Below are 26,813 nucleotides of genomic sequence, written 5' to 3'. Positions count from 1 at the left end.
AAATGGTTTTGGGATTTCAAAACGCGTTACAATCATTCAGACATTTGATATAATCTTGATGAAAGATGACATTATTTCTCCCATAGATGACAACTTCTTACGTGGCACAAAGCCTAAACCAACACTTCTATCAACAGCGAATGATATTTCAGCAGCTCTTCCTCTTTCTTTAGCTCTAACAAACAGAAACCAAGCTGCTGTGCTGCGTCATCCCTTCAATCAACAACGCGTGCCAGGCGAGGCCACTTTCGGCTCACTTGGCCGCCGAGTGCATCTTTTAGTTGGGAGTGTTCAAGTTTATTGAGGCTGACAGGGAATAGTTAGCTAATGCTTTGCCCCATTGTGCAACTAGCTTGATACTTTTAGCTGTAATTATGGAGGACTGTGTAACATCCAGTCAGGGCTTGCCAGCCGACCTCGGCCCACTTTTGCTACTCTGTTGCAACAAGACGTGCAAGAATGCTACCGCGTGGCGTTTCTTCACTGTTAATCATCCTTCATCCTCCATATCGCCTCATCAGCAACACTATAGTAAATGCTTTGTATCCAACTTCAATGTAGATTTGATTGTTTATTCACGTATGTTTTAAGAGTTGTAGCTTCTCCTGCGAAGACATATTTTATATTATTGCAACAATGTTTTATTCTATTGTCGTTCATTATCTGTATGCAAACCGGTCTCCACGAATCGGTGCTTCCTCGCACGAGTTAGTTGCTATTTTGTACGTTAATAACCACTGGTATCTGCTCACAAACACATATGAACAGAGGTGGTCAAAATAAACCTTCCCCGAGAAGCCCTGGAGGAAACGTTTGAATGTTTATTACTTCCCTGTGTTGCGTGTCGGTGCCCCGCCTGCGTCCATAGGCATGTTAGCATGTGACGGGCTTCCGCTTTCAAGGAATGCTTACAAGTACTTCACAGTCCTGGAGGCCGCCCCGAGCTCCGAGGGCAGAGTCATGGGGCAAAAAGCGGCCCAGCCCTGCAGCCTCGCTGCCCCCAGATATGAGTCACATGCTTCAGCAGTTGACCGTGACCAGGACGGCCTTTGTTTTAGCAAAACGCCGGCTCTTTAATAAAGGACAATCAACAACTAACGCCATGTGACACAATCGCCTTCAGCGTGTGGGGGTTAAGTAGCCCCCCCCCCCACAACACACACGCCATTCCTCGTCGCTCATCAGTCCCGGGGTCCACTGAGCCACCGTTTCGCCGTGCAACGTGACAGCGTTGTCTCCGTGGAGAGGTTGCGGTGCCGCGGCTTCGCCAAGGGTGTAATTGGTTTGTGCTGCTCGGGAGCTTCTCCGTCCACGCAGTCGTGTAGCGCTGCAGCCGCTGACTTAGACGGAGTCACGAGCAACTACAAAGTGGGCCAGTAGGAGAGAAGTCTTCACGACTCCATTATTCACTGTCCAAAAGCCTGCGGGGGCTGAGGAGGGGGTTCTTTCTTTTATTCTGGAGTGATTCATTTGAACTTTGAAACATCACAGCGTACACAATCACTTTCATCAATAGTACTTTACTCTTTAACTTTTCTGCAGCAGTATTGTGTTATTTAAAGGAGCCAGAGTAAATTATTGATACTACTTTACGATACATGGTGAGACAAATGGACTTTATTGATGGTTAATAAATACATCAATCAGGGCTGCAATTAACGCTAGTTTTTCTTTGTCAACAAATCGGTTAAGCAATTTTCCAAAGAATCTAAATAAGTGAAACACGTCAATTACAATCTCCCAAAAAGACCAAATGACTTCTTTGAATGTGTGTTTTTTTTACATTTTGAATATAGCACAGATCATTAAAGGTTATTTCAGGTGGATTATGTTCCTCCCAGGGTCTCCCGTCTTTCATGCCGTACTAAGATAACTTCTTAGCTGCAGCTTCATATTGATGTATTTTTTTCCAAGACAACAAATAATCTCAAGGTTTACAAAGCTCAAGAGGCACTTGTCCTGCTGGAGGATAAACTCTCTAAATACTACAACATTTATTTAGATTATTAACTGATCTGTAAACCATTAAAACACGTAATAAAGGGTGATTTGTTAGAAAGTAGCCCCATAAATACCCAACGCTAGATCTCACTGTCGTCTCACTCTGTCAACAACTGACAATTAAAGTTGTTTTCTCTCCTTTTAAACACATGATGAATCCACTTCCATCCATTGTGCACGCAGCCGTGCAGCGGGATGCATAGAGAGGCACTGAGGGTGTTTTTTAAAGCGCTAAATGGAGCTGCGTGTTACATGGGTGCCCAATGTTGGGTGTAAGTCTGCCACTTGAGGCAGCTGGGGCTTTGTGTCTCAGTGGGTATCTGTATCTGAATGGGAGCAATGCCATGGATGGCTGATGAATGACTGTGTGTTCATTACCACCCCAGTCCTTCAGTCCCATCACAGAGACATTCACAGTCCCCTGCAGGTGTCCGCGGGCTGCACAGGCATCCCGGCTCCAGATCCGGACTATCTGGGGAGGGGGGGCGGGCTGGGGGGGGGGGGGGGGGCGGTCTGTGCTGTCCCATCCTGTGGTCAGCGAGCCTCGCAGATAGAGATGTTGTGTTTAGCTGAGTGAAAGCCCTCAGGCCTGCGCTCTGCACTTTGGGGTCTGTGATTCCTGCTCAGTGGTTGTGCTGATGGACTTCAGCCCAGTGAATGTGAACACGTCAACGCAGAGAGGAAGACACGCTCACTCGGAGAATAGATGCAGCTGCGTTTGCGTGGGGAAAAGAACAGTGCGTACTCTAAACACCTCCGTGATGTACCTGTAAAGTCAAGAGGCGAACCAGCTACTGTGAAGTTTTGCCACCCGCGTGTTGCTCTCATTACAGCGGCTGAATGTTCCTGAACTTTAAACGTCATATCGCTTATGGACTTTGAAACTAATGATCATGCCGGAAGTCACTGATGTGTAAAGTTGTTCATGGACGTTTACTTCCTGCTGTTTCCAACGTGTTGCCTTTTTTTATTGAAATTAGAAGTTTAAGAGACAAAATATAGATTTTGACTCTTGGGGATTTGGTCCAGATTGGCATTATGAAACACGTCTGCAGCTGCACGTCTTCTCATTGCTGAATTATTTGCAATTAATGTATTTTCATAGTTCATTCTTTCCATTAGATATCAGAAAACAGCAACGGTTTGTTATTAGTTATTAATATTAGAAGGTTATCCAAAAACCCCAAAGTTATGAAGTTATTTCCACTTCACAATGATGTAAAACAGAGAAAAAAAACTAACACCAGTTAAGGATCAACATCTTTGCTTAGAAAATGATTAACCTGTTATCTAAAAACCTGCTACATTTAGTGTCAGCTCAAGTATGAACAATCACACACATTAACGGAGGCCCTGCACAAGCTGCAAATGAAAGCCTGAGAATGAACTCCAAACAAATGACAGGAAACAACCCTAAATCACAGTATTTTATGGGTTTAAACAAATTGCTGTTGACATTGGATGGTCAGCCATTTCCCATATTTAGAAAAGAAATCACAACCTGGTTTAAAATGTGTGAACTCTTACTTTGCATTAAATACAGAGAAGATAGTGTTACAGAAAACCCAATATTTCAGTTTTCTGACTGACGCCGGGGTAAATGAAACGTGAGCCCTTGTGAAGTTTGTTTACAAGCTCTGTAAACTTTCCCACCATGGATTGTAGTAAAGAAAACGAACAGCAGATTAAGAATTTCTTCTTTTATGGACAAAAGGATATTTGCAGAGGAAACTTCCGTAACTTAATATCAATTCTGCACAGATACATTTCAGCTGCCTAAAATTGTAATTTGCTGCTAGTCTCCTGGGAGGAAGCTGAGAAACTAGATGCAACTTTGACGATGACATCGCTGAGAAAAGTGCCATGACCATCTTTGCACAGCTGCAGAGTTCCAGAAAATATGTAATTGTGAGACTCGTATTGTTACAGCTGTTTGAATGTAAATAAATGGAGACTCTCAGAGGGATTTTAAACGACTCAGGTGGATTTTCTCATTGCCTTGTTTCAGCCTCTCGTTGTGACGAGGAGGCTCTCTGTCGCTTTAAGGCCACAACATCTGTCCGCTACAAGAGACTTTATTAGAAACAAACAGTTTCTAATAAAACGCAATAAACAAACGCAAAGAGTAATTTATCGCTTTTGAAAGATGCTTGAAATTGGCTGTATTTCAATGTGTATAACCATTTATACATGCGTTTTATTCACTTAGTCTGTAGCTGATATGTGGAAACATGGCTTGTCTCGTTACAAACAGGTTTGACCGGGAAAACAATTCCATCAGTGATTACACAGTGAAAACGAAACTAAGGACACTGAATAAGCAGCCGTGTGAATGCAGCTGCCTACTGGAGCTAGCCTCAACGTGCCCGATACGACGTCCTTTAAAATGAATCTCACAGCCTTTTGGGGCCAAACAAATAGTGAAAGCATTTCAGCTATGCAGCAAAGCACCTTGCCACGAGCACGGCGAGCATGCTGGGACCAAGCCGCCAAACCCGGCCCTGCTGCCGCCGCCGCCGCGCTGCTGATGATGCTGCTGGACTGCAGCCAGTTGGCTCAGATCTGGGAAGCATGGCCGGTGCTTACACACGCCGGGGTATGCACGCTATTTGAAACGGCTGAGATGAAGGTACGGTTGTCATAAAAACACGCATGCTCTCTTTTCCCCACAGAGCGCGTGACCCTCACGCTACGTAGTTGGGGTGTTTAACTGCAGAACATGCATGAGATACCAAAACCATTTCGTTGCTCAATCCTCACCTGCGCTTTACTCGCGATGCTACTAACGGACCCCTCCAACCAATCATCGTTTGTATTGTGCACAGGTCAGTGAACCAGCCGCAACGCCGACTGTGTCAATGGGCACACAGCAGCACACACGTGTTCAAGCTCCCACAGGGATCCTTCCAAAAGGACGGTTTTTCCTCATTTGCATAAAATATTTGGGCATAACTGACTTTCCAAAACGGGAGACTCAGACATCATTTGATTTTTGTCGATTCAACGCAAACTTAATTGGCATCTACTTTAATCATCAGTTAACTTTTTATGTCATTTTATTACACAAAAACATTCCGTTGTTTCAGCAATGTGTGAACTGGCTTTTTCTTTCTTATATGGCAATTGTATGTTTTGGGGTTCACTATTAGTGCAATTTTTTTATTTTTTATTAATATATTTTAAATGATGAATTGTTATTTGAGGATTAAGTGTTACAATGATGAACAGTTACTACCCCCCACACTTAGAAAGTCATGACTTAACTTCTCTTGAATTTAAAGTCAAACTGAAGTGGTTGCTGAGCTGACAGGCCGGCATTTGAGGAATCTGATTCTGAGGTCTGAAAGGAGAGCAGCTGGGCCGGAGCGGAGGGCCCGGGGAAGTGGGGGGCGGGGGTCTGGGGGGGTCTCGCTCGCCGAGGCACCTGTCCTCAGTGAAAGGCTCCTCTGTGGAGCCGAACAGGTGTCGGCAGAGCAGTTGAGCCCTTCGCTTGAAGCCAACACTCTGAATTATCGTCATTTATCCACAGGGGCCGAGTCAATGTTAAGGTCATTGTCCAGTTGCCTTTCCGCTTCCTTCCTGCCAAGACTCTTCTACCTTCCTCTCGGCGGCTGGGCTGTTTACCGCGGTGGTCCTTTCTAACCAAACAGCTCAATGACTGTGAAGTACACTGACTCCCTTGTGTTGTCTCGCAGCTCATTCTCACATATGTCAACACGGTAATGCTCTGAACCAACGTCGTCCTTCCTCTGCACAAGCCAACTATTGATCCCACGGAGCGCCGCACAGGAAGTCGCTCTGTCAGGCGCATGTCCAGATGGATCAATCGGTCAACTCGCTCGGGGTGGGGGAGCGCTTGTTTTCTAGACTTTCTCAGCCACTCAAAGCAAATTAAGAGGAAGACAGATTTGCTTCTACGAATGGTCCCATTTGTCCAACCAAAAGTCCATTTTCAATTAGTCAATTATGTACTAAATTAGAGAAGGAAAAGCAGAAGAAACATACTGCAAAATTGAACAATAATGAAACAAATAAGTGAGTGATGCTCACAGAAATATGTGACATCTCAATTTGTTGCTAATTCCTCTTTTGTTTCCTTTCCCGCCCTCCTGTGCGCTGATTGAAATACTTTGTAATTTATCTCATTGTTGCTCCGAGCAACAGGAGCATGTTGAAGAATTCATTCAATGTAGCCGAGGCGTTCTGAAACAAAGGAGGCGATTTGACGTCAGCTCTTCGCCTCGCTGAACAAAGACATTGCCTCCACAAAGCAGGGAAGTGGACGAAGCAGCTCCGAGCTGAGGAGAGCATCTACACGCCAGGAGTTGTTTTTCTGTTTCGCTACAATCTACTGTACGTACACGAGATCGCAGCTGATACTGGGAGCAGTGGTTGTTTGTTTTATTGTTAATTAGTGCCTCTAATGTCCGTCTCTCGCCGTCTGCAAACCGTCTGGCTCCCTCCCTCACAAACCCACACACGCACACGCACATTTGCACACACACACACACACACACACATACCTAAAAAGCCCTCACCTTCCTTCCCAGTTACCATGGACACAAAAGCACAGGACCTAAAATTGTCACTGTCACGTATGTGCGCTGTGCACGGGCCCGAATCAGCTGACTGACAAATCGGGAAACGCAGCGTTTTTTCTGCGAGTGGTTCAATGGCACCAAAAGAAGAAATTCACATTATGTAACTGTTCTCTTTTAGGAAATGTGAGAGGGAAGCGAGCTGCCAATTTGAATAGTTTTTTAAGGTGAAGAGCGTTGAAGAAGAAAGACGAGGTTAAGAGGATACGAGAGTTATTTTTTCTGCCCGAGAGGAACGCAAGTGATTCATGAAACATCAGACTCATGGCTGCGCTTCCCACACTCAGCTGTGATAACGGTGGATCACAGTGAAGCAGGTCACAGACTTCGACAGGGGGGGGGGATCCAAATAATTATCCCATCTCCATTCTGTCTTCGGTTCACTGTGACCTGGTTAAGTTCAAGTGATGTGAAATCCAATGTGCTTATCAGTTTCACAACTTCTAAAACAATCCATGAGTCATTGTGTCGACACTTAAAGCACATTTTCACACCGCTACTGTAAGATTAGACTCCACCTTCAGGTAACTATGTGTCACAGAGGGCGTTCGACTTATTTTGTTCTTCTAATCGGACTAAAATAACTCCCACGTAAATCTGATACGATTTGCCCACATCGGCTATCTTATGCACGGAAAGCAGGTCAGCTCGAGAGGTGTGCGAGTACTTGTGAATGGTTGAAAAATGCTGACCTGCTCTTTTCTTTCCTAACAGAGTCGGTGTTCAAAGATCCAACCAATGGTGGATAGTTGCAAAGAAAAATGTATTTTATAAATACAAAATGGAGTTTTATGTTCATTTAACTCAATTTTGTGAAGCGGATTACACCAGGTAACTTGTAGCCGTGATTGCAGGTTCTTACATTTCCTTCTGTGGTGCATGAGGTGAACAGGTGCGGGTTGAGTAGAAGATCTGCCCGTAAGATGTTCCTTATTGGAGGGATTATATGCACTGACCACCTGCTGCCTTAATGCTGAAAATTAGGAGTTACAAACCTGCCTTGCTGGACTTGATATAAGTTACTGTTCTGTTTCTATGTATTTTTCTCCCCTTTAGTTGTTTACAATAAACATATTTTCAGAGAAGTGATCACTTTACAATAAAATAATTGTTTTAATTGAAGGGTGATGAGAGCAGTGCCTCACTGAGACTCAGGGGCATGAAGCAGATTAACATATTACAACAAAATCCACTCTAGTGTTCGTCTGTTGTTTGGGTTTTTGGCATTGAGACCGAACTCAATAAACTAGTGAAGTGAAGTGATTGCAAATTGCTATAAACTTGATTCCTGTTAAATCCATGCAAAGCAGCCGCTCATCCTTTTTACGCTTCTGGGGCCATGAGCTCATGTGTCTAAAGGTGCTGCTAAATCGTAAAACTTTACCTCCAAGTGGCCTCTGATTGATGCTTTTCCTCTGGTGGCCAACAGCAGGGTAAGTGCTCTTTATAGAGAAACCCTCCCTCTTGGCCTTTGGCTTGAGTGAGACAGATCTTGGTGGTTTTGAAAGTCGTAAAACAAACCCTACAGAGAGCATCACGAGGTCGTTACGCAGGAATAATGAGACGTTCGAACCAGCTAACAAGCCATTGGCATATTCCTCTGCATTCTTCCACGGGACACGAGACCGTCTTGACAAAAAAAGGAATTTCAGCAGTTAATTCACACTGAAATCCACACTTAATTTAGGAAATGGCTTGCAATTTATCCTGCTGTTGGATGACTGCACACATGACGTCTTAATCGGTTAAAGCAGCATGAAAGCTTTGGAAGTTAAATCCTTTTTTCTTAACACAAACGCCTGGTGGGTTTTTGCGGTTTCATATTTCATAAATGCATTTCTGCTCTGGATGCTTGAACAAAAACGTTCCCGCCATCAAACTCCACGATGGGACATCACTATCGCTATCAACCATCTGTCACATTGTTTGCCAATCCGCAACACATCAGTTAAAAAAATCCCATATAAAATGCCTCCTTCTGGCCACAGTTAGATAAGAACAACACGGCTTTGGTAGCTGTTCTAGACATTAAGCTGTAACGTTACAGCTAGCAGCCGGTAAGCATAACGACCGGAAACAGCTTTTTGTATGGATTAAACAAACAACGTATGAAGTGGGGATTTTGTTACCTTCGGAGTGCCAGCTATGCTGTTTCCCCTTTTCTCCCATTTATTCTAAGATAATTAAGCTCAACAGTTGCTTAGCACGAAAGCAAATAAGCACCATTTTCAAGTTGTCCAGCTTGCTTTAAGTTTTTAATAAACAAATTAAGAAATCACACCAAACACCTGCACATTAGCCACTTTCTGTTTTCTGAATGACACTTTTAAGGCTACTACTGTGGCATCTACACAGGCCTCTGACTGAAAATGCATTTTTGCAGCTTAGGGGCCTTTGCGCACTGCTGCTTTCACAGTTAATCTGCATTAGGGCTGCGGTTTAATGCCGGCGACTCCAATAGCTGAATCATTAATGCCGTTCCTCCAGCGCCATATGCATACAGTTGGCAGCCAGCTCTCCCTTTTCAACAGGCCGGGCAATGCCGTGGCAATCTGCGAGCTCCTCCGTCCTGTGCAGGCATTCCACGGGATTAGCCAGGCAGCGTCGCAGCTCCTCCAAGCCAGCCGCCATCGCCCTTTTCAGCAGAAATCTGTCCTCTGAAGCTGAGCTAAAATTAGACCAGCCATCTGTGATTAAAACAGCTAAAATTCCCGCACGTCAGGAGTCATTTATAGCATGTCACTGCTTCCACTCGGTCCGAGTTGGCGAACAGTTTTTTCGCAAATGTCGCGCCAGTGGGTAGTAAAATGGAAAGTGGGGTTTTTTCACACGTGCTGCAACCTTGTAAGGGCTTTTAGCACTTTTTCACAGACCAGTAGGTCCTTCTCACATGTGCGACATGTTAAAGCTCAGGACTTTCATTGATCTCCACGCGCAATCCTCCACCCACTCGGCCCCTCCACAAACCGCCCTTCAACCAGATCAAACGTAACGCATCTCCTTTCAAGCCCTCCTTTCCTTTCATGTACGCAGTGCAGGCCCTCGTGAATGTGGGGACGCCTCCGTTATGGTGGTCTCTCTTTTTCTTTTTTTTTTGTCGCTGTGTGGGTGAGGACGAATCCACTGCATTGCATGCATGAGCTCATCTCCCAATACAATTGATAGGACACTTCTCCCTCCAGCCCCCACCGCCACCGTTCTGCACCCCGATCAGCAGCAGTTAATGAAAGTGGATTGATTTCCCTGCACCTCTTGCATGCAGCGTTTAATATAGGGGATGAAATCGACCAGGGAAACCAAACATCCTTCAACATTCCATGACATTCGCGTTTTAGTTTTTTTTTGACAGGGCGGTAAAGTAATTGTTTTACATTTCGATAAAAGTAGTTAATTTATTTTCTGTCAAGCTGCAGCCCGACATTTAGCGTAGTTTAGCAGACAGAGTTGGAAAAGGCCTTTCTCTATTAAAGCTTCAGCGCCTCCAAATCTCACTAATAAACAAATGATGTCGCTTTTGTTTAATCTGTTAGGGCCTGTTCCTGTCCTTTGCTAAACTAAGCTAAGCGCACACATTTAAGAGTGATCAATCAGCTCATCTAACTCCCTGAAACACAGCAAATAATTGATTTCCCAAAATGCCAAACTATGCCTGTTCATAATATCACACATGCAAGTTAAGAGGAAGTCAACAGAGGCAAACTAAAACGAGCTGGATTAGCATTTCATGTTGTAACCGTCTGATAGAAGACTCCATGTCAAAGCCCGATCACACTGATGGAAGGAGACAGTGCGGGGGGATTATAAATACTTCTAAGCGCTGCCTCCCGTCCTCACACACTTAAGGATGGATTAAGGCGTCTTGCGGGCTTGTGCTCACCCTGCAGATGGCTCTGCTCCTCCTCCCTCCGACCCTCCATCCATCCGTCCATTCATCCATCCCTCCTTCCTTCGTTTTTCGATCTGTCTTTGTAGCCGGCTTGTTCTCTGGCAGGTGGCTCCTTCCTTTACGCTTCGGTATCATAACACGGAGTTCTCTCAGCTGAACCGCTGGCAGCTCCATGAGTCAACACATTCAAACTGACTGTCGGATTTTGCCTCCCCTGCTTCGTTGAGCTTTTTGTTTTATTCTGAAGAGAAGTTGTTCTGTTGCAGTAAATAGTTTGAATGCAAATATACAAAGTATAAAAACTAGATTTAAACAATTGCATACATGTAAACAAGTAAAAAGGAAATGTGATTAATATAAACTAAATATTCAAATCCCGAATATGTTTTTGTCATGAGACTGTCCGGGATTATAATTTCTCTTAAACTAAAAGTTATTCACAAAAATGTTGTGTTGTAGTCGGGTTAAAATGTAAATCCGGCTACAACGTAGATTATAATTTAGGAGTACTCTTTATCTTCTGCCAGTGCCACTGCAAAGTTGACATTTGGGAAAAACAAACTGAGAATTTGTTAACCTTTGGACGCTCCACAGCTGTGTGAACTTGCTCACAGATGGCTTGTGCTCAAAAATGTCAGAACGATGAGGTGAACTGCGAGGAGAAGTGAATATCATTACATAAGTACTGACGGATTGAGCAGGCATGGCCTCAGGTGTCCGAACCGTCGCCATCTACTGTTTGTAAAATGATCTCTGCAAATAAGGATGTCACACAAAAGAGAGGAAACAAAAGCATCCTTGTATGCTTTCTTAGTAGTAGTAGAAGTAAATATAGTTCATAAAAAAAACATGAGGATAATTTGAGTTTTTTTCTTGGTCTAAATGTTGTCCTAGTGAGTGTGTTACATGGGGTGCTGGAGATGAAGCCAGGGAAAGAGGCCAGACATCCACACACACACACACACACACACACACACACACACACACACACACACACACACACACTTGTAGTAGTGCTTTTCTTCCACTTGCATCATTTCTTCCTGCCGTGGCAAAGCATCACTAAAAAATAGTATCAGTCTGTATAAGGAACAGAATTTTTTCACTGCACACTAGTTAAGCCCTGCTGGATTTATTTGAATAAGTGTTATCACCACTGAAAAGCGGTCAGATGTTTCTTTCTACCTTGTTGATGACCGTGACCTGCAGGCTCTCAGCCATTGTTACTTCATATGAAACAGCTGCCAGGGGCTGCAGGGACCCGCAAAGAAAGCTGAATGGGATTGTACAGGTGTCATATTCTGGACAAGCGTCTACTAAACTCGACAAATAGGTTCCTGCCATTCATCGAGAATCTTACTGTGAAAGTGGTTTTTAAGGCATTTTCAGAATTCCTCAAATGAACAAAGCCTTGGATTTCACTAAAACGTACTAACCATTAGATGCTTATGCAACACTGCATTACTACATCCACTATTTGGTTATTAAATAATGACACTTTACTTTACAAAGTAAGGAAAGAGCAGACTGGAACGAGGTTAAGCACACAGATGACCTCTTTAAATATTAATAAAATTGCAGGAAGGGCAGCAGGTTATACCAGTCCCATTAAACAGAAAAGAGGATTTACAGTAAGTATCTAGTGTTTAACTGGCCAAACGGCTTTGCTGGGTGCTGAAAAATCATAGTGGATGCTTGTCTCTCTCTCTTGCATCTGTTTTGTCTGACCACCAGATTTTGAGTTTGAATTATGTATCTTTCTCAAAATGATTTTCATTAACAATTAATCTGCTGATTATCTTCAACATTAATTGATCAATCTTAAGGGCAATGTAACATTAGAAAGCTTTAAAAAAAGGGTTTCTCTAGAGCCCAAGTGACATCATCAGTTTGCTTAATATAAATATTACTGATATACAACTACGATATTCAACATGTAAGTTAAGCTTAAACCAGAGAATGTTGGAATTATAAACATAGTTTATATTGAAGTTGAAGTCATTTCATCTCCTTGCCAAAATTGGAATAATGGTAGTTTTCTACAGCATGTTAGCCATTGTTATGGACCTTTTGATGAATTTAGAGGTAGATATTTGTTTGTCTCAAACTTCAGAGTCTTTTTACACAATATCGTGTATCCTTGAAAACCACAGGTATAGACAGCTTATCCTGTCGGCATTAAATCCCACACAAGATGCTGTCGGGGCACCACTCTGTGAAAGTCCCACACAGAAAGCCTGAGACGGACCAGTCGATCCACCTTTGTCATCACTCTCTGTGAAAGTAGGAGCCGCTCCTCCCGCTGCAGACAAACAAGAGCCAAATCAGCCGTGGGCGAAGGGAGCTCTGCGCTCGCGTCGTATCAGGTTGCAGCAGTGGAAACGCCACCCGGCCTCGGCCCCCGTCACTCGACCCCGTTTGGGAGCCACTTTAGTCGGCACAGACTGCTCAAGTTAATCCAGCTATAGAGGATGAGAGGAAGGGCGTCTGCACGCTGAAAACAACTTCTGCAGCTTTAAAGTCCAGGTAGCAAGAACGTGTAGGTTCAATGACGGACTGTCAGTTGGTTTAAGATGTAACACAGCCCGAATTTTGCAAATGACAAAATGTAAATATATATATACAGAAAGATGACAGTATGCTAATTATGTTGGTCCTCTGAGCAACAAAAAAAATCCCTGACAGATTCCTAATTTTCATATGTAAAAAATGACAGCAAAGTGTGGTGTTGCGGTGAGACAGCTTCAGAGACCGCTGAAAAACATAAAAATAATATATTAAATCTGTGGAGAAGACATTAGTTTCCCCTTTGGGAAGTTTCTGTAAAGTGTCAGAAGCTGTCCAGTCTCACATAGTTCATCATTTAATATCAGTACTTGCTGCTTACTGCTTACTTTGACTATATGCCTGTTTAATTGGTCTACTTTGAGTTTACTTTGAGGGCAGAGAATAAAAGTGAGTGGAATTGGTATCCAGTAAATATGAAGCTGCAGCCAGCAAGTGCTTAACTTAGCATAGCATAAAGAAAACAGGAAACGGGGAAACAGCTAGCTCTGCCCAAAGGAAACTTAATCAGCCTAACAGCACGTCTGAACCTCACTCATTTTAAAGGTGTTGCTGAATTTCTTTGGCATGTCCCCATAAACCCCAAATGTAGGGCGTCAGCGAATAATAAATAAAGAAAAAACACCCTGTGATTGATAGATTAACAAAAAAACTACATCCAAACTATAATGTAAGCCAAGGGAAAGCATTTGAGAAGCTGAAAAATGCGATATTTTCAGTAATAAAACATTTTCTTGCCAAAACTTCAAGATTAATTGATAGAAAGATACGGTGAAAGAATATCACTGTGCAATGTCTCTATATAGTTCACATTCAGAGGCTCAAAAGAAAGAAGTCATGACTGGACTGAGTCTTAAACACACAAACTGAAAACACGATGGATTTGGGGGGATTATAGTAACTCTATATGAAATAAAACTATATTCCTTTTTTCTCTTCAACTTCCTGACTGAAGAATCGAGGAGTCTAGTTTCCTCCGTGAGCTCGACAGTCCAAACAGAGGACTCTGGTGGAATTCAAGATTTTGTTTGTGCATATTAATGTTAATCCAGGCCATAACTTGAAGAGACAAAAAGGTCTTAGAGCAAGGATCAACATAAAAGCTGGTGGTGAGCTCCAGTGGGAGCAGGCAGGCAGTTCAGACGAGGGTCCTTGATTCTATCTGAGAAAATACCTCATGAGACAGAGGTCTGTTTGGCGTGTTAATGTGCCACAGACTTGTCCCCTCCAACGGCCCCATGCTTTCCATCTGGTTTGTTTAGCATGTCTCCACAGCCCTGCCCTCTACGATGGCAAACACAGCGCGGTTTGTTTAGGAGTCCCTCAGTTAGTTAATATAGAACCGCTTTCAAGGTCACCGTCCCCAGCGACGCTCGCTCCGTGCGGCCCGCACTGTTCGCCGCCGTTTGAAAAAAAAAATAAACCCTCCGCTCCGGTGAGATTAAACCTGAGCGATTTGTACTTCTCACCGTCTGCCTGTCGGGAGGCGCGCGCGCGGAGTGACGCAGCACGTTGTGACGGCTGTCCTTGTGGTACCGCCCGGATGAATGGACGGCTGTTTAATCTGGGCCTGAAAAGGAGATTTGGGCGGATGGGGCAAAAAGAGGAGAGGAAGGGTTTGACTAGTGGGTGTATTTCACCTGCAGAGGGTTTGAATGCAAACACAAAGGGATAATGTGTGCGCGCCATTGTCTGACAGTGAATCTGAGGTGATTTAAACACGATCGTCTCTGCAGCAGAGCAGCTGGGGAGCCTCGGCTGCTCTCGGCAGTACGTGCAGACAGAGGGGGCGCGATGAAATTTTAATGAGGTGATTGTATTATAGTCAGTCTGCTGACCGGTCTTAAGCCGCTCCCCAGTGACATCCCGACGTGACCCTGAAACACTTGTTTATCGGCCTCGCACCCTGGATTTTCCCTGACAAGGGTGTGAACCGCGGTCGGAAACAAACACCCGTCGGTATAAAAAAAGCCCGGCTGTTCGTGAGGTGCAAGTTCCCCTCCTCCAAAGATGTGTATGTGAAGCATACACGTTTCTCCTTCAATGACTGCATTAGCTGATACAAAGAACCTGGTGTAAAAATGCCACGCATTCTGTTGGGCTTCCAGTATTCATTATGGATCCCTATTTGTCATCTTCAGTGTTTTTGGTCATGCTGCTTTCCCGTCTCTTCTCGAAAGCCCTCAGCAGTCAGAGAAGATGGATGTAATTGAACTGGAGCTGCACATCGGCCGAACCTTTCGCTGCTAATGTGCTGTCACAAAGCGGCAGAGAGTTGGACTCACGAGCGACCAGGAGACTCAAGCGGCATTATCAGCAGTGGGGCCCCACCGCCAGAATGTGTGGCTGCGGGAGCTTCTTTGCGACCGCGGGAGGAATCGTCCTGACAGCCTGTGACTCGGCTCTTTTCGCCTGTCTGCCTCTCTGTGTGTCAGATACGGGGGGGGGCGAGTCGGACGGGAGCCTCCGGCCGTCCCACTGTCCGGAGTTGAGTGCCTGTCGCTTCCCATCTCCTCTCGCATGTGGTCACGGTGCTCTCTACACTTCCGGAGGAGTCGCGGGCGCCGGGCGATGAGCGCTGTAAATGGTTTCACACTGCGCGTGAGATGCTGACTGGGCGGTTCTAGCCTCTAATCGATTGACCCTCTTTTACAGTCCTCTGTGGCTTGTTTAATTGGACTCCAGCTCTCATGCAGGCGCAGTGACCCTAATGGAGTATTACTGCTGTCTCGTCATGCATTAACCCCCTCCCCCTTCCCCAGCCCCTCCCCTTCCCTCTCCACCCCCTTTTTTTCATCAACCCTCCCACTGAGGCCTAACCTCTGTCACCCGCACCCTCCCCCCCGGCAGCACGCTCCCTTGTTTCATAGCAGCTGGGTAGACGGAGCAAAGTGCACTCCCGTCCTGTCACATGCCGCTGTGCCTCTGGGAGCCGCGCGGTCACGTGACACTGCAGCCAAACACATTGAAGCGCCGGGAGAGAATTGGTGGACGTTTGCGCACTGTTGTTCCTTAATTAGTTTTAACATAATTTAGTCATGGCCAGGGTTACCAAAGGCCTCTTTGCACGGTAGGTCAGATCAAGCTTCAGGGCAAGTGACTTTTGATCAAAAGCACAATGCTGTGCATCTTTGTTGTCGCAATTTTCACTAGATTGAAAAACAAACAAACACTGGGGCTGCAGCTAAAAGTTTTTGCCTTATCAGCCGATTTAAGCAACCAATCTGTTGGTAAAAACGCCTTCCAGTTTCCCACAGTCACAAAGTTGCATCTTTAAAGCAAAATATTCTGTTCTTCTTTTTCGTGATCAACAGATCACAAAGCAAAGGGGTTTACAAACACAAAACATAAAACGAGCAGCGTATTGGAGAAGGTGGAACTAATGAATGTTGAAATGAGACAATCAGCTGTGAGAGCATCTCGCCTCCAGAAACAGCGGGAGCGCTCCAGACAGTCATGACGCCGCTGACATCTCAAGAGATCCGCCTTTTGTGTGTTTCTTTTTAAGCAACCTTTGTGTGTCTGGGTGGGTGCGAGCTTAGATGATGTGTAGCAGCTCCCCCCATGTGGCTGCTGCCTCCATTATTTACCAGTGTGAATATTTCATTACGACATCAGGATATAATAGGGATGTCCTAATGAGCCGCGGCGCTCGCTCGTCTGGCCCTCAAACAGACGAGTGAGGACTCCACTGTGGCGCCACAAAAATGTGTGTTGGGAGGGGGGGCCTGAAATAAAGTGTTAGCGAATCAGCAAATTAGGACTTTTTTCCTGAGGAAGAGCCTTCAGCATGAAAGCAGGGCCAACGCTGCTTTATTCTCGTCTCGACTGCATAGCGAGGGCAAAATGTAACACTCAATCGCAGCTGTGAGAGAATGTATAATTGTAGATGTAAAGTCATCATTTATATATGCATCATAAATAGAGCATATTTTGGTCTGTGTGTTGTACTATAAATCTGTAAGACGTTTCCTCCGAGGGGGAGAGAATGAAACAGTCAATGTTGTTGAAGACAGAATCTCAAAGATGTGACTTTATTGTGCGGTGTGTGTAGATGGGATTGTGTGTTTACGTCAGACAGAGTGATGAGTCAGAGGCCGGTTCGTTTTGAGAGTGGATGGAGAGACAAAAACAGGCTAAAGTCAATGCTGTGGCGCTCTTACAGACCATTACAGTAGTTGTCTCCGCTGAGAGCCACAGATCTCCTCAATCCCTCAATCATTCTTTTTGAACAGTTCTGTATCCAGTCATCTCTTTTTTAGTGATTCTACTATTAACGAAGCTCTTCTGTTGTTTTGTTGCAGTGAGGGGGTCTTCAAGTGTCCGGAGGACCAGCTGCCGTTGGACTATGCCAAGGTATGATTACCACTCTCACAATACCCATGTGATAAAACATAAGACTAAAATGTGACACAGTGGTGCTTTGCGCTCTGTGACAATACTAACTCATGTTGAGCAGGTAGATGTTTACCATCCAAGGGTGGAAAACACACAAACTATAGCTGAGGTTGTTGAGACGTTTTGCGGATAATTACATAATAAAAGTATAGGGCAAATTAAAATGTTGACCCAGGAACATGAACGTTTGTGCCGACTTGAATGTCAATCCATCTAGTAGCTGTTGAGACACTTAATACGAAAACACATAAGACACAGCGTCATGATGGCACTACCGAAAAGATCAGAGGATAACCAGAGTGAATAGGATTAACCCTCTGCAGATCATGAATATTTGCAGAAAATTGAATATTAATCCATCCAGTAGTTGTAGAGATATTTCTGTCCGCTCCTAAAAATATGGACTAACCAACAGATGGGCATTTCCATTCCTATGGCCATTTTATTTATATATTCATTTGTTTAACAAGGACACTATGTAGACACAGTAAAGGGGCAACACAACCTTTTAGCAGACCCTATCCTTATTAAGAGACACATATTACAACATCATATATTTCTATATGTTGCATATGCGTACATGTTGGTCCGTTCCCTAATTCATGACAACATGCGCAAAACACAACCTCGCTCAAGCAACGCGAGAGCGCTGCTGCCGTCAAAGGATTGTGCTGCAGCTGCTTAGTAGAAGTAATAGTTTTTGTAGTTTGCGACTAACAATTGCTAAACCAGACAGAATAAACCCTCTAGTTGGAGCTCCAAGGAGCTTAACCCCACCCCCCCGGCGTGCCTGGGACTGAGTTATTAAAAGGTCATCATTGCCATCTCCCTGCAGATTCCAAGACTGGAACAATGAGAGAGAGTCTCAGTTTGCTTTAGAGGATTTTTTTTCTCCCTCTTTGCCTTTGCTGAAAGAATGTGATTATGGCAGCAAAAACGTCTACTGTCAAAGTACCGCTAGTCAAACATCTGCTCCAATGTGCGATATACTGTATCTGTGTCTCTAGTTTATTTTTAACAGGTTGATATAATCATTTAGCTTGACAGAAGCCTATCTACCCCCCCCCCACACACACAGCAGCTAAAGAGTGAGCGAGTTTAGTGTTTGACTGTACATTATTTTTACAAATAAGATTTAAATGTCAAGGCGATGGCTCCCAGGTTTCGGTGCAGCGGCACGCGAGCACAGTTGGACTTTTACTGAGCTGCTGTTTGTTTGGAGGGCTGTGGTGGCATTTTGAGGAAGTGGCTTGTCCTGTTTGACCAGTCCTCTGCTGGTGTGACAGCGCGGGGGGATGGACATGCAAAGCAGAGCTGTAAATCCCCAGGACAGCGTACTGTAGGGAAGGATTTGGGGTGTTTGGGTAGAAAACTGACTCATCCTCATTGCTCAGTGACTGCGGAGCAATAATTATTTAGCTTTTCCTTTGCTCCAATCTCTCAAAGGTCCCATAAACCCATAAACTATTACTGCAGCAGTTTGATGATCTCAACAGATTAAGTGTTTGTGTCTGTAGCCCAACATATTATTGGGTTTACAATATCATAAATCTGCACCTCATTGATAGTTTCCATTCGCACTACTTAGTGCTGATAATGCCGCACGGTGATTTTCCTTGAGATAATAAAGGTTCAGCATTGTCGGGTTTTTCCGACAGGCACCAGCCAAGAACAAATCTTAACTGTGTGTGTTAACCTGCAGTATGGAAGGATTTGTTTATCTCAGCTTACCATAAAGGCTCAAAGCAGGGTTAGGATCAGACACTTGCACAATTTTTCTTGTTCGTTTAAAGGTTAAAAATACAAAACCTGAAGCATTTTGATTTGATCGCCTGGTCGCTCCTGCCACCTGCTACACTGACCTCGTCCTGCTTATCTTCTCTCAGATCTACCCAGACCCAGAGTTGGAGCAACAGATCCTGGCTCTGCCCATCCGCTGCATCCACAGTGAGGAGGGCTGCCGCTGGACCGGCCAGATGAAGCAGCTGCAGGTGAGAAGCTTCGACACCCTCTCGTCTGTCTCCCCTCAATCTTCTGTTTTTTTTATTTTTTATTATTATCTGCTGCCTCTTGACTCATGTACTTTCCTAACATGCGTGTGTTTTATGTGGGCGCGTCTCCCCCTCAGGGCCACTTCTCCACCTGCGCCTTCAATGTGATACCCTGCCCCAACCGCTGCTCCGTCAAGCTGACGCGCCGCGACTTGCCCGACCACCTGCAGCACGACTGCCCCAAGCGCAAAGTCAAGTGCGAGTTCTGTGGCAGCGAGTTCACCGGCGAAGCCTACGAGGTAAACGCCGACAGCAAACCTGTTTTTACTATTTTTCTTTCCTGTGGCAACTCAGCGGGAGCTCGACGTAAACAACTCAGAGTGACGCCACATCATTTCCATGTCCATGTGAAAGAGCTCTCTGTTTAAAGCTGCAGGAGAGACTAATGCACGCGGCTTGGTCTCTGTTGAAATAACACGTGTGTTGGCAGAAGGAAAGTGAGTGGGTCTCTCGTGCTCAATGTTTTTTCCTCAGCCAACGTGCTGAAGTAGCGCAAAGTCTCACTAGCGCCTCTGTCATTTCCAGCGCCCCTCCTCTGTTTACTCCGGCCCGCCGTGGCCGCCCCTCTGCACACAGTTACACCTTCATGTACCTTTTGGCTCTCACGCTGGAATAACTCACACATGTTTACTATTTAAAATTATTAATGATTCATCGGCAGATTCCTTTTCAATGGATGGATGGTTTGTTTAGATCACGAGATTCATATTAATTTCCAAAGGTCCTTGATGATTTCTCTCCAAACCCAAATATATTCATTTTAGTGACATAAAATAGGGGAAAGCAGCAAATCCTCACATACTACTATACTATACCGCTACAACCACAGAATGGTTGGTAGTCAGGCAAAATACTTTAATGATTCATGCCTGATCAAAAAATTGTCCGATTTTAGTATTTAGATAATATTTGTACTTGACATTTCCATGACACACCGGCTTACTTTTTACATTTCTGGATTAATCATACATTCTATCAGTCAACCTTAAATGAAATTGAAAACCCCCTCGAACTGTTACATTGTTGGTCAGTACAGCCTCTCGTACCTCATTGCTTAATTAAAATACAGTTTTGAGCTGTAAAAAACACATATATACTGCATTTGTGCCGACAGTAGCACCTACTTTACATGTGTTGACCCCTCAACCCTTCTTGAAATTGTAATCACGTGTTTCTTCCCAAACCCAGAACCACCAGGGCGTGTGTCCTCAGGAGAGTGTTTACTGTGAGAACAAGTGTGGGGCGAGAATGATGCGCCGTCTGCTGTCCCAACACGGCTTGGCCGAGTGTCCCAAACGCACACAGCCCTGCAAGTACTGTGGCAAAGAATTTGTGTTCGACACAATCCAGGTCAGTTCCACGCATGGTTTACCACCTGTACCTCGCGTCCTGGTTTTTGTGTAATGACTTCATATTTTGGCATGACAAAGTCAGTGAGTCAAGTCTTAAATGGGACCCATGTCCTTATTGTTGCACTTGTCATACATGGTATACATGACAAAACTAGGCACACATTGTATAGTTTAAATAAATATTCAATCAATCAAAAAAAAATTGAAAAGTACTGAAAATAAAACTAATTAGTAGCAGACATGTTTTCATTATTAATTGATCCACAGATTATTTGTTTGATTCATTCTTTTTTCTGTAAAATATAAAAAGTTGGTGATCAATTTGCATATTTTGTCCAGCCAAGAATAAAAAAGCACAAATATATATCAAGTTGAATGTATTTTTTTTAAAAAGGAGAAAGCAGCCAGAACAATTATCAATCAGTTTATTGGTTCAGCGTGGTTGATTGCCAAATTTGCATGTTTTGGTCATACATTTTCTCTGGCTTCAGGCTGCACGATCCATGTTCCTCATTTTTAATACCACAAGTATTTTTGTTTCACTTTCAAGGACATTCTCCGTTGTGCAACGATTAATCTGCAACCCCACCGTGCAGCATATGTTCTTATTACTCACCCTGTTGGACGGCAGTGGACACATTAACACCATCCTATCCTATACAGAACCACCAGTACCACTGCCCTCGGTTTCCTGTCCAGTGCCCAAACCAGTGTGGCACGCCCAACATCGCCCGCGAGGATCTGGCTAACCATGTCAAAGACAACTGTGGCAGCGCGCTCGTTCTCTGCCCCTTCAAAGACGCTGGCTGCAAACACAGAGTAAGACAGCATTTAACCTTAAACGATTATACACTCCATTATTAGTTAAGCAACTGTTTTATTAGTTTATTAGTATAAGTTTTTTTGTCTCTGCTCATTGTTTGCAAAGAACAGATTTTTTTCTTTTTGAAATATACAGCACTGTGCCTGCAGGGTCTATTTTAATGAGATCAACACTATCTTCTGACAGTGCGTTTCCACCTATTTTTAAAACTGACATAAATTATAGAAAATGCGACAGATGAGCGGCATACTCTCCCCGCATTCTCTTGATGTACAACATTTATAGATGCAAAGCAAAAACACACAGGAGTAGAGTGACTTTCAAATATAACATTACCCACATCTTTGTATATCTATGACATTTTGTGGACGTAAACAAACACCATATTCAGATAATGCACACTAAACTGAACATATACAAACAGAATACACATTTTTGCTGTATTATGTATAGATTCCCTTCATCTCAAAGTCATAGTTCAGGCAAATAAAAAGAGAGACACATCACATCATTTACAATGCTACAAAGAGGGAGCAGGACTTTACCCTGTGCCCAAATGCAAACATTTAAGCGGTGAACTATAAATAATCATAGTTTTTCATGAGTGTTTACCAGATTCTTCGGGCAGTGAAACTAGTTGCAAGTGTGTTGCTTTTATCTCACTATCCTGTATTGTAAACTTGCACCACACGAGACTCAATGGTAGTTCGGAAGCTGAAGTAAAGCACTGTCTTAAAAGTGTGAGAAATGCCCTCAATATCATTGCAGGTGCAGCTACTTTTTATAAAATCCTGAGGCAAATAAAAACAAAGGGTGCAATGTGGTCAAAATGTGTTGTTACTAACACGCTCACCCGCTCACCGCGCAACAGCCTTTTAATAATTAGTCTCTTTGATTTCTCAGTGCCCCAAACTGGCGATCGGCCGTCACCTGGAAGACACCACTAAGTCTCACCTGACTATGATGTGTAACCTGGTGGGGCGTCAGCGGCAGGAGATCCTGGAGCTGCGGAGGGAGATGGAGGAGTTGTCCGTCAGTCACGATGGGGTTCTCATCTGGAAGCTCAGCGACTACTCGCGCAAACTCCAGGAGGCCAAACTCCGAAGCAACCACGAGTTCTTCAGCCCGCCTTTCTACACTCACCGCTACGGCTACAAGCTGCAGGTGTCGGCATTCCTGAACGGCAACGGGAGCGGCGAGGGCTCCCACCTCTCCGTCTACATCCGCGTGTTACCCGGAGAGTACGACAGCTTGCTGGAGTGGCCCTTCTCCTACAAGGTGACTTTCTCCATCCTGGACCAGAGCGACCCATCGCTTTCCAAACCCCAGCACATCACGGAGACCTTCAACCCCGACCCCAACTGGAAGAACTTCCAGAAGCCCAGCAGCAGCCGCAACTCGCTGGACGAGAGCACCCTGGGCTTCGGCTACCCCAAGTTCATCTCTCACGACGAGATCAAGAAGAGGAATTACATCCGAGACAACTGCGTCTTCATCAAGGCTTCTATAGAGATTCCCCAGAAGATAATGACTTAAGATCTGACACTCGCTAACAATTTTTACAAAAGAGAAACGTAGGTTGAAGACAGGAGGGTGACGCTTAACTTTGAAACTAAAACTTTTACCCTTTAGATACTTTCTACCCTCACGGCCTGTCCAGCACAGAGCGAGTCCGTCTGCTGCGTGAGCTGACTCGGAGGACCTTGATGCATCACAGAGGAGAAATTGTTTGGTCTGCAGAACCATCACTCCCTGGTGTTTCTTTTCATTATTTTTTTTTTTTTAAATCTGTTTGCTGACCTTTTATCACAGTCTACAACTAAAAGCCTTGGAAATCAAACAGTGCCTAGAGAGATTATCTTAAGTTATATTTTTGTTGTTGTTATTTCCGCAGTACAAATGTTAAAGAGTTATGAAAAAACAACGGCGGCGAAGGGCTTCACTAAGCCAGTGCACTTGGGAGATGAGAGAAAGTTAGACTCTGGTTAGAGACTCGCTGTTGGAGTAAAAGCTGAGCAGACTTATGCGCCAGCCCGACCGCCTTTGTTTACGTGCTTATACAGTACAGCCCCAGTGATCCGTTAACAAACACAACGCTGTTGGGTAAGAAACCGAAAGAAGTCTGTGTACACACAAACATCAAACCAATGTTTTCTAGTGAGAAACTTGCAGCTTCAATCTTGGTCATTTTTGTGTTTTAAAGGAAGGGTATTACACTTTGGTTCTGTTGATTGAGAAGATCAATATCACTCGCGTATCTGTGTGACCAGCAGCCATGTAGCTTAGCTTAGCATAAAAAAACGACAAACAAGGGGAAGCAGCCAGCGTGGCTCTGTCCACATGTAAAACAATCCATCTACCAGCATCCGCGAAGCTCACTAATCATCCACTTTATGTGTCATTTGTTGAATCCACACAAACGTTTTTGATCAGAACCAGAATATGCGAGGCCTCATGGTCACAGTCCTAATGCTAGGCTAGCCGCTAGGCTGCTATGGAAAGAGGATTCTTAAAAACAACGGGAGAGTGGTATTTATCTTCCGACAAAGCAAAAATAACCAATAAACAAATTTTCCAAAATGTCAAACTATTCCTTGAGAATATTAGTTATAACAAATAAAATAAATATAACCTGCCTCTCTTAATACTGACAAAAGCCTGACCAATGTTGGAAACTGTCATGATCGACCAAGCTATTTAACTGAATTATTTTGAGTGGACAGGTGTTTTACCTGACAACATTAAAGCTACATATCTATCTCCTCTACAGTAGCTGTCCGTGACTTGTGTTTGTTAGTAGTGCGACCCAGTCGTGAATAGCTTCAGGGGCATGCTCATGTACCAAACACACACTTTGTAGTGACCCTTTGAGGCTGCGTGTCTCTTGTGGACTCCACCAATACGGAAGAAGAAATGCACCTTTCGCCGGTCTTAAGATGAGCAGAGCAGACAAAGAGGCAACAACTTGCATTTAATAGTGAAGAAAAAGCCATGTGGCCTTTTTATACAGTATGTCTTCGCATGAGGGTTTTGGGGGTGAGCAGGGCAACATAAACACGTGCATGCTTCATGTGCTACAACCTGGACCACATTTTTGTACTGTAACCTGTATTCTTGAAGTCCTCTCCCGTTGATGGCTATTTCGTCTCTTTTTTTGGACCGTCTGAAAGTTGACTAATTGTCAAAATGTTTTTTTTGTTGTTGTTTTTTTATATACAGAAAAATGTGAACGCTGTTGGTAATAACCTATAAATACACGAACACTTGGCTGTGAAGTGTATTGTTTTACAAAGCCTCTGTATGGGTGGTGTACTGTTTGAAATGATGGTTCGGAACTGACTACACCTTTGGTCGTTACCACGGTCACCGGGGTGTCTACCTATTCCGCTCGGCACCCACATGTGACAGGGGAGCAATCGGAGGGAGTCTCCATCACAGCACCATCACAGCGGTGGAGGACTTTGGTGATACAGTAATACTCATGACGTATGTGAATACTAATTGTAAAAATGCAGAAGCACATTCTGTTGTACATGAAAAAACTCCTGATTTCTTGTCATAATGCCAGCTGATATTTTACAGTGATTTAAAGAGGTGAGAAGATAAAAAACTTTTTTGTAAGACTCTGTATTTTTAAAAACACTCTGCTGTTTTATACAAACACTTTTCGTTGGAGAGTCGGGGTTGACTTTGGGAATTTTAGACCCTTTCGTCTCTTTTGACATATGGATAATTTGTACTTGTGGTTTGAGCCTCACATATTCTGTCTGTATTATTTCCTCTTAAAAGTATTTATTTTAAGGAGCCATCGTGTGAGTTTGAACAGATGGCAAAAACGTTTTAATATGTTGATTGATGAGTGCTTGTCATTTTCTTAATTGAAATAAAATACCATATATTATAGTTGTTTTACCTATTTGTGTTTCATATTGTGCAGTCTTAAACTACAGGTTGCCCTGGTTATGATATCATATGGCTCTGGAATTGTCTTTAAGGGGTTAGGGTTAACTTTGTTGATTTTGTGTTGTACTTACACTTTCTAAAGGGTCAGAATCTGAACAGCGGTCAAATCTGAGCAGCCAGGTTTAAATCACCTTGGCTTTCAGTCCCTAGTTTAAGTCAAGCTATCGATCCTACACTCGTACTCCGCGATGCTGTTTTCAACTCTTCGGTTTGAAGAGGTAAAAGGTTGATGCGTGCAGTGCACGACCTGTAACCGAGTTGAGTTTACATACAATCTGATGACTCAACATACGCCAACCCTTTTTTTCCCATTTCACCAACTTAAGTAAACTAAGAACAAGTAAAGTAAGAATTGCAACCAGTTTCTGACCTGCTTCATTTGTACATTTTGCTCCAACGCCGCTCGAGATGGAGAGAAGTGAAGGAGCAGAGGAAGTGAGGCAGACACCAGACCTGCTTTGAAGCGGTGCCAGGAGTTTGCATAAGCTTGCAGTTTGAATGTTTGAATGTTCAATGCAGCGTGATTTAAGGAAGAGGAATATTAGCTTTCAACGGCAAAGTCCCTGAGAGGTCCCTCGGGAGGACAGTAACGTTTTTCACTTAGTCCACAATGGTTGGCCAAAGTCTTCCTGAAATCTCTTGAAATTATTATCCTTTAAAATCCTTTAAAAACAACATCTGCTTTAAGAGTACAGTGGGACTTTTCTTCTGTCCTCCTTTTGAGGAAATTGCCAAGATCCTTGAAAAGACCCCAGCTTGTTTTTCCATTCAGGAGAACTGTTTTCAAGTTTCCCTTCTGTGAGAGCGATCATTCATTTCAGGGACAGGTCCTCTAGTCCGTACAGTCCACCCTGTCACTCCTAAGACTACAGAATGTTTGTGGATGAAGTTGAATTGTTTAAGACTCAAAAGATAGCCTCAAACTTTTCTGGCGCTTGCTGTACAACCCTGTGCTGCATCAAGGCAATGCAGGATGAAAATAGTAACATCTAATTACAGGTTAGCAAGCTCCACGTTTCCCACGTAGGGCAGAGTGTCGGGCCGCTCAGCGGACATGGGGCTGCCCTTTGGCTTTGCACTCTTGCAAAAGACCCTCGGCGAGTAAATGATTTGCAGGTACAGTTTCATTCTCAAACACCCTGTGCGCGCATTAGTGCCGTTCCTGCATAGTTTGTG

At 44.0% G+C, this 26,813-nt stretch overlaps 1 protein-coding gene across 1 annotated transcript in view; it reads left to right on the top strand.

The window, feature by feature from the left end:
* Positions 1 to 25,577, top strand: part of traf4a (tnf receptor-associated factor 4a) — a 28,912-nt gene extending 3,335 nt beyond the window's left edge. The window contains exons 2-7 of the mRNA XM_040180138.2: positions 17,355 to 17,406; positions 19,335 to 19,439; positions 19,577 to 19,738; positions 20,688 to 20,849; positions 21,515 to 21,670; positions 22,578 to 25,577. Of these exons, the coding sequence (XP_040036072.1) occupies positions 17,355 to 17,406; positions 19,335 to 19,439; positions 19,577 to 19,738; positions 20,688 to 20,849; positions 21,515 to 21,670; positions 22,578 to 23,210 (1,270 nt within the window). The 3' untranslated portion in view covers positions 23,211 to 25,577. The remainder of the gene's footprint in view (positions 1 to 17,354; positions 17,407 to 19,334; positions 19,440 to 19,576; positions 19,739 to 20,687; positions 20,850 to 21,514; positions 21,671 to 22,577) is intronic.
* Positions 25,578 to 26,813: the final 1,236 nt, after the last annotated feature.

The sequence above is a fragment of the Gasterosteus aculeatus genome, chromosome 1 (genome assembly GCF_964276395.1).
Source record: "Gasterosteus aculeatus chromosome 1, fGasAcu3.hap1.1, whole genome shotgun sequence".
Lineage (NCBI taxonomy): Eukaryota > Metazoa > Chordata > Actinopteri > Perciformes > Gasterosteidae > Gasterosteus > Gasterosteus aculeatus.
Note: the sequence above shows the minus strand (reverse complement) of the source record. Positions and strands in the feature narration are given on the sequence as shown.